Source organism: Salvelinus namaycush, chromosome 22 (assembly GCF_016432855.1).
Source record: "Salvelinus namaycush isolate Seneca chromosome 22, SaNama_1.0, whole genome shotgun sequence".
In the NCBI taxonomy this organism is placed as follows: domain Eukaryota; kingdom Metazoa; phylum Chordata; class Actinopteri; order Salmoniformes; family Salmonidae; genus Salvelinus; species Salvelinus namaycush.
In genome coordinates, this window is record NC_052328.1 from 12382013 (window position 1) to 12397146 (window position 15134).

The 15134-nt window shown below is 40.5% G+C and overlaps 1 protein-coding gene across 1 annotated transcript in view; it reads right to left on the bottom strand.

Annotated features, from left to right (window-relative positions):
• Window positions 1-2317, bottom strand: part of plekhh2 (pleckstrin homology domain containing, family H (with MyTH4 domain) member 2) — a 63203-nt gene extending 60886 nt beyond the window's left edge. Inside the window, exon 1 of the mRNA XM_038960398.1 lies at window positions 2195-2317. Within this exon, the coding sequence (XP_038816326.1) occupies window positions 2195-2317 (123 nt within the window). The remainder of the gene's footprint in view (window positions 1-2194) is intronic.
• Between the last annotated feature and the right edge of the window lie 12817 nt (window positions 2318-15134).

Genomic DNA, 15134 nt, shown 5'->3' on the forward strand with positions numbered 1-15134 from the left:
TGCTCAGTTGTGCACCGGGGCCTCCAACTCGTCTTTTTATTCTGGTTAGAGACAGTTTGCGCTGTTCTGTGAAGGGAGTAGCACACAGCGTTGTATGAGATCTTCAGTTTCTTGGCAATTTCTCACATGGAATAGCCTTAATTTCTCAGAACAAGAATAGACTGACGAGTTTCAGAAGAAAGTTATTTGTTTCTGGCCATTTTGAGCCTGTAATCGAACCCACAAATGCTGATGCTCCAGATACTCAACTAGTCTAAAGAAGGACAGTTTTATTGCTTCTTTAATCAGAACAGTTTTCAGCTGTGCTAACATAATTGCAAAAGGGTTTTCTAATGATCAATTAGCCTTTTAAAATGCTAAACCTGGATTAGCTAACACAACGTGCCATTGCATTGGAACACAGGAGTGATGGTTGCTGATAATGGGCCTCTGTAAGCCTATGTAGATATTCCATTTTTTATTATTATTATTTTTTTTTTAATCTGCTGTTTCCAGCTACAATAGTCATTTACAACATTAACAATGTTTACACTGTATTTCGGATCAATTTTATGTTATTTGAATGGACAAAAAATGTGCTTTTCTTTCAAAAACAAGGACATTTCTAAGTGACCCCAAGCTTTTGAACGGTAATGTATATATATCTTTAACTCTGCATTTTTGGAAAAGGACCAGTAAGTAAGCATTTCACTGTTACCGTCTGTTGTTTATGAAGCATGTGACAAACACAATTAGCTTAGATAAAGGCTAAAAAGTTAGCATTTGAAGGAAACCAATTAGGGTACACTATCCCTTTAATGTTGAGGGGGGGTTCTTAAAAGAAAATCACCACATAATAGCAGGAACATCACCATCTAGTGGTCAGAACCTGGTAATATCAGCATGTAGAATGGGACATAAACCTAACAATTTCAATGGCAAATTTCTCTGAACAGGTGGGGAAAAAAACATCACCAAAATCACTACATTACATAAGATGAACAAACAATATTCCCGAGCCACAACTCCATACTACTAGTCAGACATAGAGAACTGATACTGTCTTGTTGTTCTTGGTTTGGGATTGGCGTGGGGGGGGGGGTCCGTGGGTGGCTTTTCACAACTTCTTTGAATTCCTCATGTCTTACTCATTGTAAGAAAAAGTTTGGTCCAAATCAGATGTTAGTACAATATTTATTGAACATTATATGAATCCTATGAATTAAAAATGGCCAATTTGGCTCCAACCAATTGGCTTAATTTCTCACATATGAAATTATATTTCAACAAAATAATGTCTCAGGAATGCTAATCTTATCTGTTTCTAACTATAGAAACAATTTCAGAACATTCTGAGATGGTGGGTGTCATGGCTTCCTGGAATGACACACACACACACACACACACACACACACACACACACACACACACACAGCCTTGCCGCCTGCCACATAACCAAGTCTTCGTCATCCTACCTCATTCTTGCTCTCTCTCCCTCTACCTTTCTCACAGTTCTACATTACTGCACACACACAAGCACACATAAACCACACCCCACCACTCCATAACCTAGATAGTAAAACACTATTCCACACCATACATGGATTGGTGTTTAAGAAGATTCTGCATTTCAACACAAAGAGAGAGAGATGGAGAGAGCGTGTTTGTGTACGAGAGAGAGAGAGCCTAGGAAAGAACAGCTCTCCCCTTTCCCCACAGCAGATACTCAACAGACGCTTCAAAGTCTGACTGACTGTAATAGAGATGGCAGTTCATTTAGTGACAGGCTCCAAACAGAGATCCTCGGGCAAGAGGATGTGCCTCTCCAACGTGGGAGGAAACCCATGGATAACACCACTTCCTTGTTCTGTAGCAGTAGCAGTTAATAACAGCTCCAAATGAGGGGAAGTGGTTGAGATGGAATATTTTGCTCAGTCAGCATGAGATAAGCTGTGAAACGGCCAGTTAAGAGTGCTAATGAGAAAGGATGAAGGACTGGCTGCTTGGAATGGTAATGGATGATATTTCTGTGACTGTTTTGGGGGGGGTTTGAGAGTGTTACGGTCTTCTTCTTTAGCAGATGCGTTACTGCTGGTGCGATTGCTTTAGTTTGCTTCCTATAGGAGAGCCTGGGATGTAAGGCTACTTGGGATCATTTAACAACGTCCAGGTTAGATTTGTTAGAATTTGATACAACTTGTTACTTAGGAGCAACCTTGTCTGCCGTTAGCTCTCGGATCTTGATGATCTTCACCCGGAACTTGATGAGCAGGGCTTCCAGGACGAAACACTTCTCCTTCCAGTCCTCCTGTCCCAGGGCCTCCTCTGCCTCTGCCATGGCCCCTGTCCCTGCCCCCTCCAGCCCCTGTGGAACACAGAGAAAGATACATTACTGACAATGGTGCAGTCACCTCTATTTAGTTACTTGGGAATTCTGATAAGAATGGCAGAATCGTCCTTCCGTTAAGATCCTTTCCCCTACGTCGTGGACTGTGAAAGAGAGGGTGGATGAGATGCATGCAGCTGAGACGGATAGACACAGTGTAGCTGTTGTTCTGAAACTGTAACTGTATTTCCCATCTGGCACCCCTCAAATGTTCCAAGGCTGGGCTTGACTAGGCTGGACTGGACACAACTGGTAGTCAAACAGAGCAATGTGAGAGAAACGTGTATGGGCAATTCCACGGTTACAGATTTACACTTTGACTCAGTTTTTTTTTCAATTTAAAATGTACGCCAAACAAGGACTACTTTTAACAACATAAAAACTTGATACAAAGATGATTTAATTGTATAGTAGAACACTCTTTAATCAAGCAGCTGTGAGGGAGACCTACATTATCTCTGGCTTCACAGGGAAGAACTCCAAGAGTAAATGGTAACATGTCCCTTATATAGTGGGAGGTGATAATACAATCATATTGTTATTTTATACAAGCAACAGTTCAGGAACAAAATGGCCTTGTGTTAGGGTGCAGACATACCAGGAGTCTATGAAAGGCATAACTGTCACAACCCTGACCTTAGAAATCCTTTTATTTCTCTAGTTGGTTAGGTCAGGGTGTGACTAGGGTGGGCATTCTAGTTTTTCGTTTCTAGGTTGGCCTGGTATGGTTCCCAATCAGAGGCAGCTGTCTATCGTTGTCTCTGATTGGGGATCATACTTAGGCAGCCTTTTCCCACCTGTTTGTTGTGGGATCTTGTTTTTGTATTGTAGCCTTTTTGCACTACAAAGCTGCACGTTCGTTTTGTTACTCTTTATTGTTTTGTTGCTGGTTCACATTAATAAACATGATGAACGCCTTCCACGCTGCACCTTGGTCCAATCCTTCCAACAACGAGCATTACAATAACATCACAGTCCAAAACAGAACATATCCCTTGAGAAGTGAAAACAGCTCACCCCAAATTCTGCCACTACAAGACGCAAACTGTGTAAGAGAAATATGGTAAAATCTCCCTCAGGTTTTTATGCGACCATATTTCCCCAAAACTGTTAAATATCTGCTCTGAATTAAGATTCACAGATGTCTGCGGAAAGAATTGGAGGTCAGCTATTCAGCTATGACATGGCATCTTGAGTTTGAAAACATCTATTTTGGTTATTGAACTACAGTAAGTGAAGTGGATTTACACCTGGTAGTGGAATTATGGCAACAGAATTACATCATGGGTCCCTGATTGTACTACACAGAAATGTATAATTATGGAAATGAATGTCATTCTCATGTTTTTACAACTTTGGACATTACAGCACAGCAGAGCACAGTAGAGTACAGTGCAGTACAATACAGCAGAGCACAGTAGAGTACAGTGCAGTACAATACAGCAGAGCACAGTAGAGTACAGTGCAGTACAATACAGCATAGCACAGTAGAGTACAGTGCAGTACAATACAGCAGAGCACAGTAGAGTACAGTGCAGTACAATACAGCAGAGCACAGTAGAGTACAGTGCAGTACAATACAGCAGAGCACAGTAGAGTACAGTGCAGTACAATACAACAGAGCACAGTAGAGTACAGTGCAGTACAATACAGCAGAGCACAGTAGAGTACAGTGCAGTACAATACAACAGAGCACAGTAGAGTACAGTGCAGTACAATACAGCAGAGCACAGTAGAGTACAGTGCAGTACAATACAACAGAGCACAGTAGAGTACAGTGCAGTACAATACAGCAGAGCACAGTAGAGTACAATACAGCAGAGCACAGTAGAGTACAGTGCAGTACAATACAGCAAAGCACAGTAGAGTATAGTGCAGTACAATACAGCAGAGCACAGTAGAGTACAGTGCAGTACAATACAGCATAGCACAGTAGAGTACAGTGCAGTGCAATACAGCATAGCACAGTAGAGTATAGTGCAGTACAATACAGCATAGCACAGTAGAGTGCAGTACAATACAGCATAGCACAGTAGAGTACAGTGCAGTACAATACAGTAGAGTACAGTGCAGTACAATACAGCATAGCACAGTAGAGTACAGTGCAGTACAATACAGTAGAGTACAGTGCAGTGCAATACAGCATAGCACAGTAGAGTACAGTGCAGTACAATACAGTAGAGTACAGTGCAGTACAATACAGCATAGCACAGTAGAGTACAGTGCAGTACAATACAGTAGAGTACAGTGCAGTACAATACAGCATAGCACAGTAGAGTACAGTGCAGTACAATACAGTAGAGTACAGTGCAGTGCAATACAGCATAGCACAGTAGAGTACAGTGCAGTACAATACAGCATAGCACAGTAGAGTATAGTGCAGTACAATACAGCATAGCACAGTAGAGTGCAGTACAATACAGCATAGCACAGTAGAGTACAGTGCAGTACAATACAGTAGAGTACAGTGCAGTACAATACAGCAGAGCACAGTAGAGTACAGTGCAGTACAATACAGCAGAGCACAGTAGAGTATAGTGAAGTACAATACAGCCGAGCACAGTAGAGTACAGTGCAGTACAATACAGCAGAGCACAGTAGAGTACAGTGCAGTACAATACAGCAGAGCACAGTAGAGTACAGTGCAGTACAATACAGCAGAGCACAGTAGAGTATAGTGCAGTACAATACAGCATAGCACAGTAGAGTATAGTGAAGTACAATACAGCCGAGCAGACTATGGTAGAGTAGAGTACAGTGCAGTAGAGTACAGTACGGTAGAGTTCAGTAAAGTAAATAATTCAGTACAATATACTGTACTCTACACTACTTGTATTTACTGTAATGTATTGAACCGTACAACTGTATTGTATTATACTGTTCTCTACGGTGGCCTACTCACTGTACTGTAGTGTATTGTACTCTACTGTGATTTGATTCGATTTGATTAGGATCTCTTTTAGTCCTCATGTGGACTAATCTTCCAAGAGTCCTTAAACATTAAAATACAATTTATAATATGATCACATTTTCACATATAACACACTGTTACAAACAGACATAATACACTAATATAATGACCTCGATAAATACTCTAACAATCTGAAAAGAGAGATTGATTCCTTCATCTACCATAGTCCTGCTCAACCTTCCAATGTATTACAGTTGAAGTCGGAAGTTTACATACACATACCCCTCTTTCTGCTCCGTCAGGCTCTGGTTCACAAACATGACCAGGTGAGGAGAGAGCTGTGTGGTATGTATGCATGTATGTATGTATGTATGCATGTATGTATGTATACACACACAGTTGAAGTCGGAAGTTTACATACAACTCAGCCAAATACATTCCAATTGACTGAAATTATGTCAATTAGCCTATCAGAAGCTTCTAAAGCCATGACATCATTTTCTGGAATTTTCCAAGCTGTTTAAAGGCACAGTCAACTTAGTGTTTGTAAACTTCTGACCCACTGGAATTGTGATACAGTGAATTATAAGTGAAATAATCTGTCTGTAAACAATTGTTGGAAAAATTACTTGTGTCATGCACAAAGTAGATGTCCTAACAGACTTGCCAAAACTATAGTTTGTTGACAAGAAATGTGTGGAGTGGTTGAAAAACGAGTTTTAATGACTCCAACCTAAGTGTATGTAAACTTCAGACTTCAGCTGTACAAACTATGTTATGCCTATGTGTTATCCAGACAGAAAAGAGAAATAGGAAAAATAACATTTAGATTCTGAGCAATAAAGAAATTGAATAATTTATCTGAACAAACCAGAAACCTTTCAATATATACATTCAAAAAATACTTTAGAACCATTTAAATATACAGTTGAAGTCGGAAGTTTACATACACTTAGGTTGGAGTCATTAAAACTCGTCCCCAACTTATTGTGGGAAGCTTGTGGAAGGCTACCCGAAACGTTTGACCCAAGTGAAACAATTTAAAGGCAATGCTACCAAATACTAATTGAGTGTATGTAAACTTCTGACCCACTGGGAATGTGATGAAAGAAATAAAAGCTGTAATAAATCATTCTCTCTACTATTATTCTGAGATTTCACATTCTTAAAATAAAGTGGTGATCCTAACTGACCCAAGACAGGGAATATTTACTAGGATTAAATGTTAGGAATTGTGAAAAACTGAGTTTGAATTCATTTGGCTAAGGTGTATGTAAACTTCCGACTTCAACTGTATATATTAAGTAAAGAATTGGCCCAAGGCAGCTACCCTGCGGTATTCCACAGTCTAAAGCATGAGGGGAAGAAAACAACCCATTGATATAGGTTGACTGTTTCCTGTCAGTTAGATATGACTGTACCCAATTCAATGCTGCCTCCTTAAACCCATAATGCAATCGTTTTTTCAAAATTATTTAAATGATCCATGAAATCAAATGCTGCACTTAAATCTAAAAATAATACACCCACAAACCTACCGTTATCCATAGCATTGAGCCACTGGTCAGTCATGTCAACCAATGCAGTGGCAGTAGAATGTTTTTTCTTGCGATAAGCATGCTGATTGGCTGCGATCAGACTATTCTTTTCCATGTACTCCCATATTTGTCTACTCACAATACCCTCCAATATCTTACGGAGTGAAGGGAGTAGACTAATTGGTTGACTATTGGCAGTAGTAATGGGTTCTTTGCTGTCTTTCGGGATTGGACACAGTTTAGCATACTTCCATACATTTGGAAATGTCCCCTTTTCCAGTGACCAATTAAATATGTATCTCAGTGGAGCTGCAATCTGGGAAGCAGCACAGCGAAGTAAAAACATTGTCCATAAGATCATAACCTGTAGATTTACCATCAGGTAATGACTTCAATAGGTTTAACACCTCCTCTACTGACACCATTTGTAGACTAAAAGAGCAGTTTTTCTGGCTCATAATATGATCATCAATCTATTGGACAATAGCTTGTTTGGAAGAATGGGTGTTTACATTATCGCTCAGTAAATTAATTTTCTTTGTAAAAAGAAAAATCAGCAAAATGATTGGCAATATCAGCTGGTTTTGTTATTGTTCCCCCCTGTCAACCTTCACACTAGATGGGCATGATGAAATAGATGTGCCAAGTAAACCCTTGACAATCAATAAAAGCATTTTGTAAAAAAATAAATGTTTTCTTACGATTTAATTTAACTGCATGATTACAGTGTTCTACAATTCTGTCAATCAATTTCTGGTTTAGATTTGCCTGCTAAGACTTTTGCCAGATTTCTTTGACAAAATGCCTCACCCATGCAGTTGATCGTCAATTCATGGAGATGGACGAGCCCCAACTGTACTCTTTCTTACTGGTGCATGATGGTCCATTACCTCAGAGAGCATATCAATAAAACATTCTGTAGCGTGATTTAAATCCTCCTCTAGATAAATCAGCTCCCAGGGTACAGCAGCCAAATCATTTTGAAATAGCTCATGATTAAATGTTTAAAAATGTATCTTGACCACAATCCTTGGGGGTTTCTTTGGAACCTTGGTGTTCATGGTTATGGTCACAATATTATGGTCTGTCCAGCCCACTGGCAATGATCTGGCTTTTAAGCATTGCAATGGTATATTACAGAAGATCAGATCAATGCATGTGTACGAACGGTGACCTAACTTAGTTAGTGATCTAGTAGTATCATTATCATTTGTTTCAAACCACAGCCTTCGGCGTATCTCCTCAATTTAGTTTTATTTGAATTATTACGATCCTTCTAATTTATAATAAAATCCCCCAAGATAAATACATCTCTGTTACTATCTGTGGCCTGGTCAAACCCAGATAGGACACCTTAGAGCTAGGAGGTCTATACACACACACATCCTACCAATATGGCTGCCTGGTGAGACAGATGTACTTGAGCCCATAGTGCCTCTATTTGACATACATTAAGGTCATCCCTCCTCTTAAAAGGTATACGATTCCACCATTCCTATTCCTGTCCCTTCTAAGTTCCCTTCTAAGTAGACTATATCCATGAATGTTCATTTGTCCATCATTTACAGATGCATCCAAATGCGTTTCGGTCAAAGCTAAAATATGAATATTATTTCTGTTGACCAAGTTAAAAACCTCATGTATTTTGTTAGGAAGGCTACATACATTAACCTGAGCTATATGCAGCCCTTTCCTTGTCAAGTGGAGAGCATGTATTCATTATAGTGGAGATCAATAGAGCATGTATTCATTATAGTGGAGATCAATAGAGCATGTATTCATTATAGTGGAGATCAATAGAGCATGTATTCATTATAGTGGAGATCAATAGAGCATGTATTCATTATAGTGGAGATCAATAGAGCATGTATTCATTATAGTGGAGATCAATAGAGCATGTATTCATTATAGTGGAGATCAATAGAGCATGTATTCATTATAGTGAAGATCAATAGAGCATGTATTCATTATAGTGGAGATCAATAGAGCATGTATTCATTATAGTGGAGATCGATAGAGCATGTATTCATTATAGTGGAGATCGATAGAGCATGTATTCATTATAGTGGAGATCAATAGAGCATGTATTCATTATAGTGGAGATCGATAGAGCATGTATTCATTATAGTGGAGATCGATAGAGCATGTATTCATTATAGTGGAGATCAATAGAGCATGTATTCATTATAGTGGAGATCGATAGAGCATGTATTCATTATAGTGGAGATCGATAGAGCATGTATTCATTATAGTGGAGATCGATAGAGCATGTATTCATTATAGTGGAGATCGATAGAGCATGTATTCATTATAGTGGAGATCACTAGAGCATGTATTCATTATAGTGGAGATCAATAGAGCATGTATTCATTATAGTGGAGATCAATAGAGCATGTATTCATTATAGTGGAGATCAATAGAGCATGTATTCATTATAGTGGAGATCAATAGAGCATGTATTCATTATAGTGAAGATCAATAGAGCATGTATTAATTATAGTGGAGATCAATAGAGCATGTATTAATTATAGTGGAGATCAATAGAGCATGTATTCATTATAGTGGAGATCAATAGAGCATGTATTCATTATAGTGGAGATCAATAGAGCATGTATTCATTATAGTGGAGATCAATAGAGCATGTATTCATTATAGTGGAGATCAATAGAGCATGTATTCATTATAGTGGAGATCAATAGAGCATGTATTCATTATAGTGGAGATCAATAGAGCATGTATTCATTATAGTGGAGATCAATAGAGCATGTATTCATTATAGTTGATGTTATGATACACTACAACACAAACTCAGATTTGAACATTAAAATAGCCAGGGAGTTACTCTAGAGTCCTGATACAGTTGCCCGTTGATGTAAGGTTTATCCATCACCATGGAGACTCGCTGGTTCAGGTAACGCTTCTCTTTCATGACGGGATACAGTTTTTTTCTCCTTTCATTGATCTCCGTGGGGAAGTGATCATTCATTCCAAAATCAGTGTTTCTGAGTTCTCTGCCCCTGCTCTTCGCCATTTCCTTTTGCTTAAAATGGTCAAAACATGCAATAATAGCCCGTGGCCTATTCCCAGATTCCTTACCCATTCTATGGACTCTGGAGAAAGTGACATTACGCACGACATCTGTGGGCAGTTTCATTTGAGTTGACATAAAGTCTCGGGCAGTGTCCTCACAGCTTCTGCTGTGGTCATTCTCCAGTATCCCTGATTGATCGACTGTACATCAAGCAAGGTTTCTTTAAGTTGTTTGTTGTCCCTTTGCACCACCTCCACCTTGCCATGAATAGTCTACAGTACCTTTCAGCTCCTTGTTCCCTTTCCTTAGATCATCAATCTGACATTGGCTGAATTCTAGACTGGCAGATAATGCATTGATGTCCTCTCGTAGTATATCCAAGATATCAAGTTTGGCAAGTCTTTCATTGATGGATTTCAACAATGTAAACCTCTCCCCACGCGCCCTCTTGCTTGGGGATGGTTTGGTTCCATCGTTGATACCGCTTAGCCAACTTGGCTTTGGTTTGTTGATTGGGTTTGTTGTCCTTACCAATGCTTGCATCCTCCTAACCATGGTCATGTTTCTTTGAGCTCGTAAGTATTTCTCATCAATGAATCGTTCAAGCTCTTCAATGGATTCTGAATCATCCAGCGTGTTTGCAAACTCTACTCACTTTACAGTACTGTGTACTCACTTTACAGTATTGTGCTGTAGTGTACTGTGCTCTACTCACTGTTCTGTATTGTACTGTCCAAACTAGGGCTGGGCGGTATACCGTATTTGACTATATACCGGTATTGATGCACTGACCCGTTAGGATTTTTAACTTTACCTTCTATAACGGTATTTAAATGTTTGGTTTGTTAAATGTGAGACGCCATTTGTATAGTTTACTCCGCTACTTGAGGCATCCCTCACCGCTCTCTCTCTCTCTCTCTCCATGCCGCTTTCCACAGACCTAGTCCCACAAGAGCATTTGTTGTTGCTTGACCACGAGACACTTTCGTTCAGTCTGCATGGTCAGTGCAGCACATGCAATAATGTTGATGACAACGATGTTGTTTCTACTTTGATCTTAATATCAATCCACAAGCGTTCTATAATTACAATATTAGTTTGTGTTTCTTACATCTGCAAACAGCTAGTTTGCATTTTCTTAGCAAGTTAAGCTAAATCTTGTTAGCCACTAATGCTAATCGCTAGCTAACTAACTAGCTAATAAAAGTACTGAGTCAGAGCAAATGTCGCTATCTAATACAGCCAGATACAAATACTGGTGGAGGCTTAAATCTGCATGTTGTTTGTGCAACCGTATCTTCTAAATCAAAGAGGAATAGCCGAAGCATCAACATTTTGCCTACATGTATATACACTGCTCAAAAAAATAAAGGGAACACTTAAACAACACAATGTAACTCCAAGTCAATCACACTTCTGTGAAATCAAACTGTCCACTTAAGAAGCAACACTGATTGACAATAAATTTCACATGCTGTTGTGCAAATGGAATAGACAAAAGGTGGAGATTATAGGCAATTAGCAAGACACCCCCAAAAAAGGAGTGATTCTGCAGGTGGTGACCACAGACCACTTCTCAGTTCCTATGCTTCCTGGCTGATGTTTTTGTCACTTTTGAATGCTGGCGGTGCTCTCACTCTAGTGGTAGCATGAGACGGAGTCTACAACCCACACAAGTGGCTCAGGTAGTGCAGTTCATCCAGGATGGCACATCAATGCGAGCTGTGGCAAAAAGGTTTGCTGTGTCTGTCAGCGTAGTGTCCAGAGCATGGAGGCGCTACCAGGAGACAGGCCAGTACATCAGGAGACGTGGAGGAGGCCGTAGGAGGGCAACAACCCAGCAGCAGGACCGCTACCTCCGCCTTTGTGCAAGGAGGAGCACTGCCAGAGCCCTGCAAAATGACCTCCAGCAGGCCACAAATGTGCATGTGTCAGCATATGGTCTCACAAGGGGTCTGAGGATCTCATCTCGGTACCTAATGGCAGTCAGGCTACCTCTGGCGAGCACATGGAGGGCTGTGCGGCCCCACAAAGAAATGCCACCCCACACCATGACTGACCCATCGCCAAACCGGTCATGCTGGAGGATGTTGCAGGCAGCAGAACGTTCTCCACGGCGTCTCCAGACTCTGTCACGTCTGTCACATGTGCTCATGTGCTCAGTGTGAACCTGCTTTCATCTGTGAAGAGCACAGGGCGCCAGTGGCGAATTTGCCAATCTTGGTGTTCTCTGGCAAATGCCAAACGTCCTGCACGGTGTTGGGCTGTAAGCACAACCCCCACCTGTGGACGTCGGGACCTCATACCACCCTCATGGAGTCTGTTTCTGACCGTTTGAGCAGACACATGCACATTTGTGGCCTGCTGGAGGTCATTTTGCAGGGCGCTGGCAGTGCACCTCCCTGCACAAAGGCGGAGGTAGCGGTCCTGCTGCTGGGTTGTTGCCCTCCTACGGCCTCCTCCACGTCTCCTGATGTACTGGCCTGTCTCCTGGTAGCGCCTCCATGCTCTGGACACTACGCTGACAGACACAGCAAACCTTTTTGCCACAGCTCGCATTGATGTGCCATCCTGGATGAACTGCACTACCTGAGCCACTTGTGTGGGTTGTAGACTCCGTCTCATGCTACCACTAGAGTGAGAGCACCGCCAGCATTCAAAAGTGACCAAAACATCAGCCAGGAAGCATAGGAAATGAGAAGTGGTCTGTGGTCACCACCTGCAGAACCACTCCTTTATTGGGGGGTGTCTTGCTAATTGCCTATAATTTCCACCTTTTGTCTATTCCATTTGCACAACAGCATGTGAAATTTATTGTCAATCAGTGTTGCTTCCTAAGTGGACAGTTTGATTTCACAGAAGTGTGATTGACTTGGAGTTACATTGTGTTGTTTAAGTGTTCCCTTTATTTTTTTGAGCAGTGTATATTTAATGTAGCCAAAGATTATAGGGTCCCCCAGGAAACACTGAACATCACTTGGTTCCTACCTGTCACAATAACTCGTCCATGGCATTTTCATTCGTTGTCATGTCAAATAACACTGTTTTCAAAGAGCCCACTATTATTTATATTCTAACTATAGAATTAGAATAAACATTCTATTTCAATGATTTCAAAAGTTCACCCAAGTGTTTTGATCTAAATCGCAATTGCAACATTTGGTTAAAAATAAGGCCTAGTATTTTTGCCCATATCGTGGCAGTGTGGACATGATCTCAAATGAGTGCAGGAAATGCAGAAATTGATGGAAATGCAGGAAATAATTTTTGGTTGAAGTTGAATTGAAAAGTATAAAACAATCAGAATGAAGAAAGACCCATTGAAATAATTTAGAATATATGTGTGACCCTAGGGTCATGCACTACTCATAAAGCAAATACTGTCAAATACCGTCAAAAACTTGAAAAATACCATGATATGATATTTTGGCCATATCGCCCAGCCCTAATCCAAACTTGTGAAACATACGTTTAATTGCCAATACTTTTCAACATCAATGGACATCCAGTGTCAGTCAGTGGTCAGTGGGTGAGGATGCTGGTTACAGTAAGTAGAAAGAGAGGCATGACAAGAGCTGGGAGAGGTGACATTCACTGGAGAGTGAGAGAGACAGGCAGAGAGAGGGAGGGGTTGTCCAGAATCAAACCGTAACACTCTTGGTTTGACCACTAGACAACAGAAAGACAAAGAAAACTGAGATTAACATAACAACAGTATGCCAGTGGAATTTAAGACAGTAGCAGGTGACCTAACTGTGCTATGTGACTACTAGGATTTCCCATTGTAGACAATTAATTTGCAGTAATTTCGTTACTGATTTTTTGGGTACCAATTTGGTAATGGAATTACGAGTTTTAATCATTCATAAACAAAATTGATATCAGTAAAATCACTTTAACTAATTGGTAGGTGTACCACTATAACTTTCATTATCCTCCCTCCTCGTGAGGGAGAAACAAAAAAATATCTTAAAGATTTGTGGGTTTTTGGTAACGGAATTACAAGGCACAAGGCAATGTTTTTTAAACTTACAGAAGATAAACAATTTCTCCAAAAATAAAATATACATTTTGATAATAGTTGGCAGGGGTCTTTAAGTCAACATTATTGTGTTTTGATGTATTTCTGATACCTTTTAAGACCTATTCCACCTACAGTATTTATCCAGAAATCAAAGCCTTTACTTACGTCAAATTTTTTAAGATGGGAAATGATTGAAAAATGTATCTACGCCTTCATTTTCCAAAAACATTGACTCTTAGCTTTAATTTGACACCCGATATGATATGCTTCTATGAACTTCACATGTTGGTGCTCATGGGTCCTTTGATGGAAATACCCTTATCATGAAAAACTCATGTTAGTGGGATAGACAAGAGAGAGGGAAAGAGAGAGGGATTGAGAGAGAGAGTGAGTGAGCAAGAGAGGGAGACAGCGAGATAGAATGAGAAAGAAAGAAAGAAAAAAGAGAAAGAAAAAGAGAGAGTGAGTAAGAAAGACTAAGTAACTTTTATACTATAATAATCTCTCATTATAGCCTTGGGCTCCACACAAAGGGAGCACTAACATGTGTGGAAGGCAATTAACTAATTTCCACTGGCTGTTTTTGTTGGGTGTATGTTGTGGTAAACAATGACTAAGACCCGGACTTTGGGTCTGTATCAGTCTGAAAGAAAACAACGTAATGTGCCAGTGAAAGAAGAATAACATACCATTTCTGTTATTCTGTATCAAAGAAGAACAATTAGTGTGTATTACCAACATCTAAAAACTCATTATCCTAAAAGCCCTTACAGAAAACCCTAAATCCTATTCTCTCATAGGCCTGCACCTCTTAAAACAATCCATAATAATCCTTGGCCTCCACATGGCTCTTGCTTGGTAATACTTTCTGATGAGCCTGATAAGCCCATTTCCCCAAAGAGCTATGACGTTTCCCATATCTGCTTCCCATATCTGTCCTCACATCACAAATCTGTCTTCCATGTGTCTGCCTCCTCTCCATCACTCTTACCGCGTCTCACTGATTCTGCCTCTCCACTCCCTGGTGCTCTCTCCTTTACTCCTTCCCTCCCCGCTGCTCTCTCCTTCACTCCTTCCCTCTCTCCTTCACTCCCTGGCACTCTCTCCTTTACTCCTTTCCTCTCTCCTTCACTCACTGGTGCTCTCTCCTTTACTCCTTCCCTCTCTCCTTCACTCCCTGCTGCTCTCTCCTTTACTCCTTCCCTCTCTCCTTCACTCCCTGGCACTCTCTCCTTTACTCCTTTCCTCTCTCCTTCACTCACTGG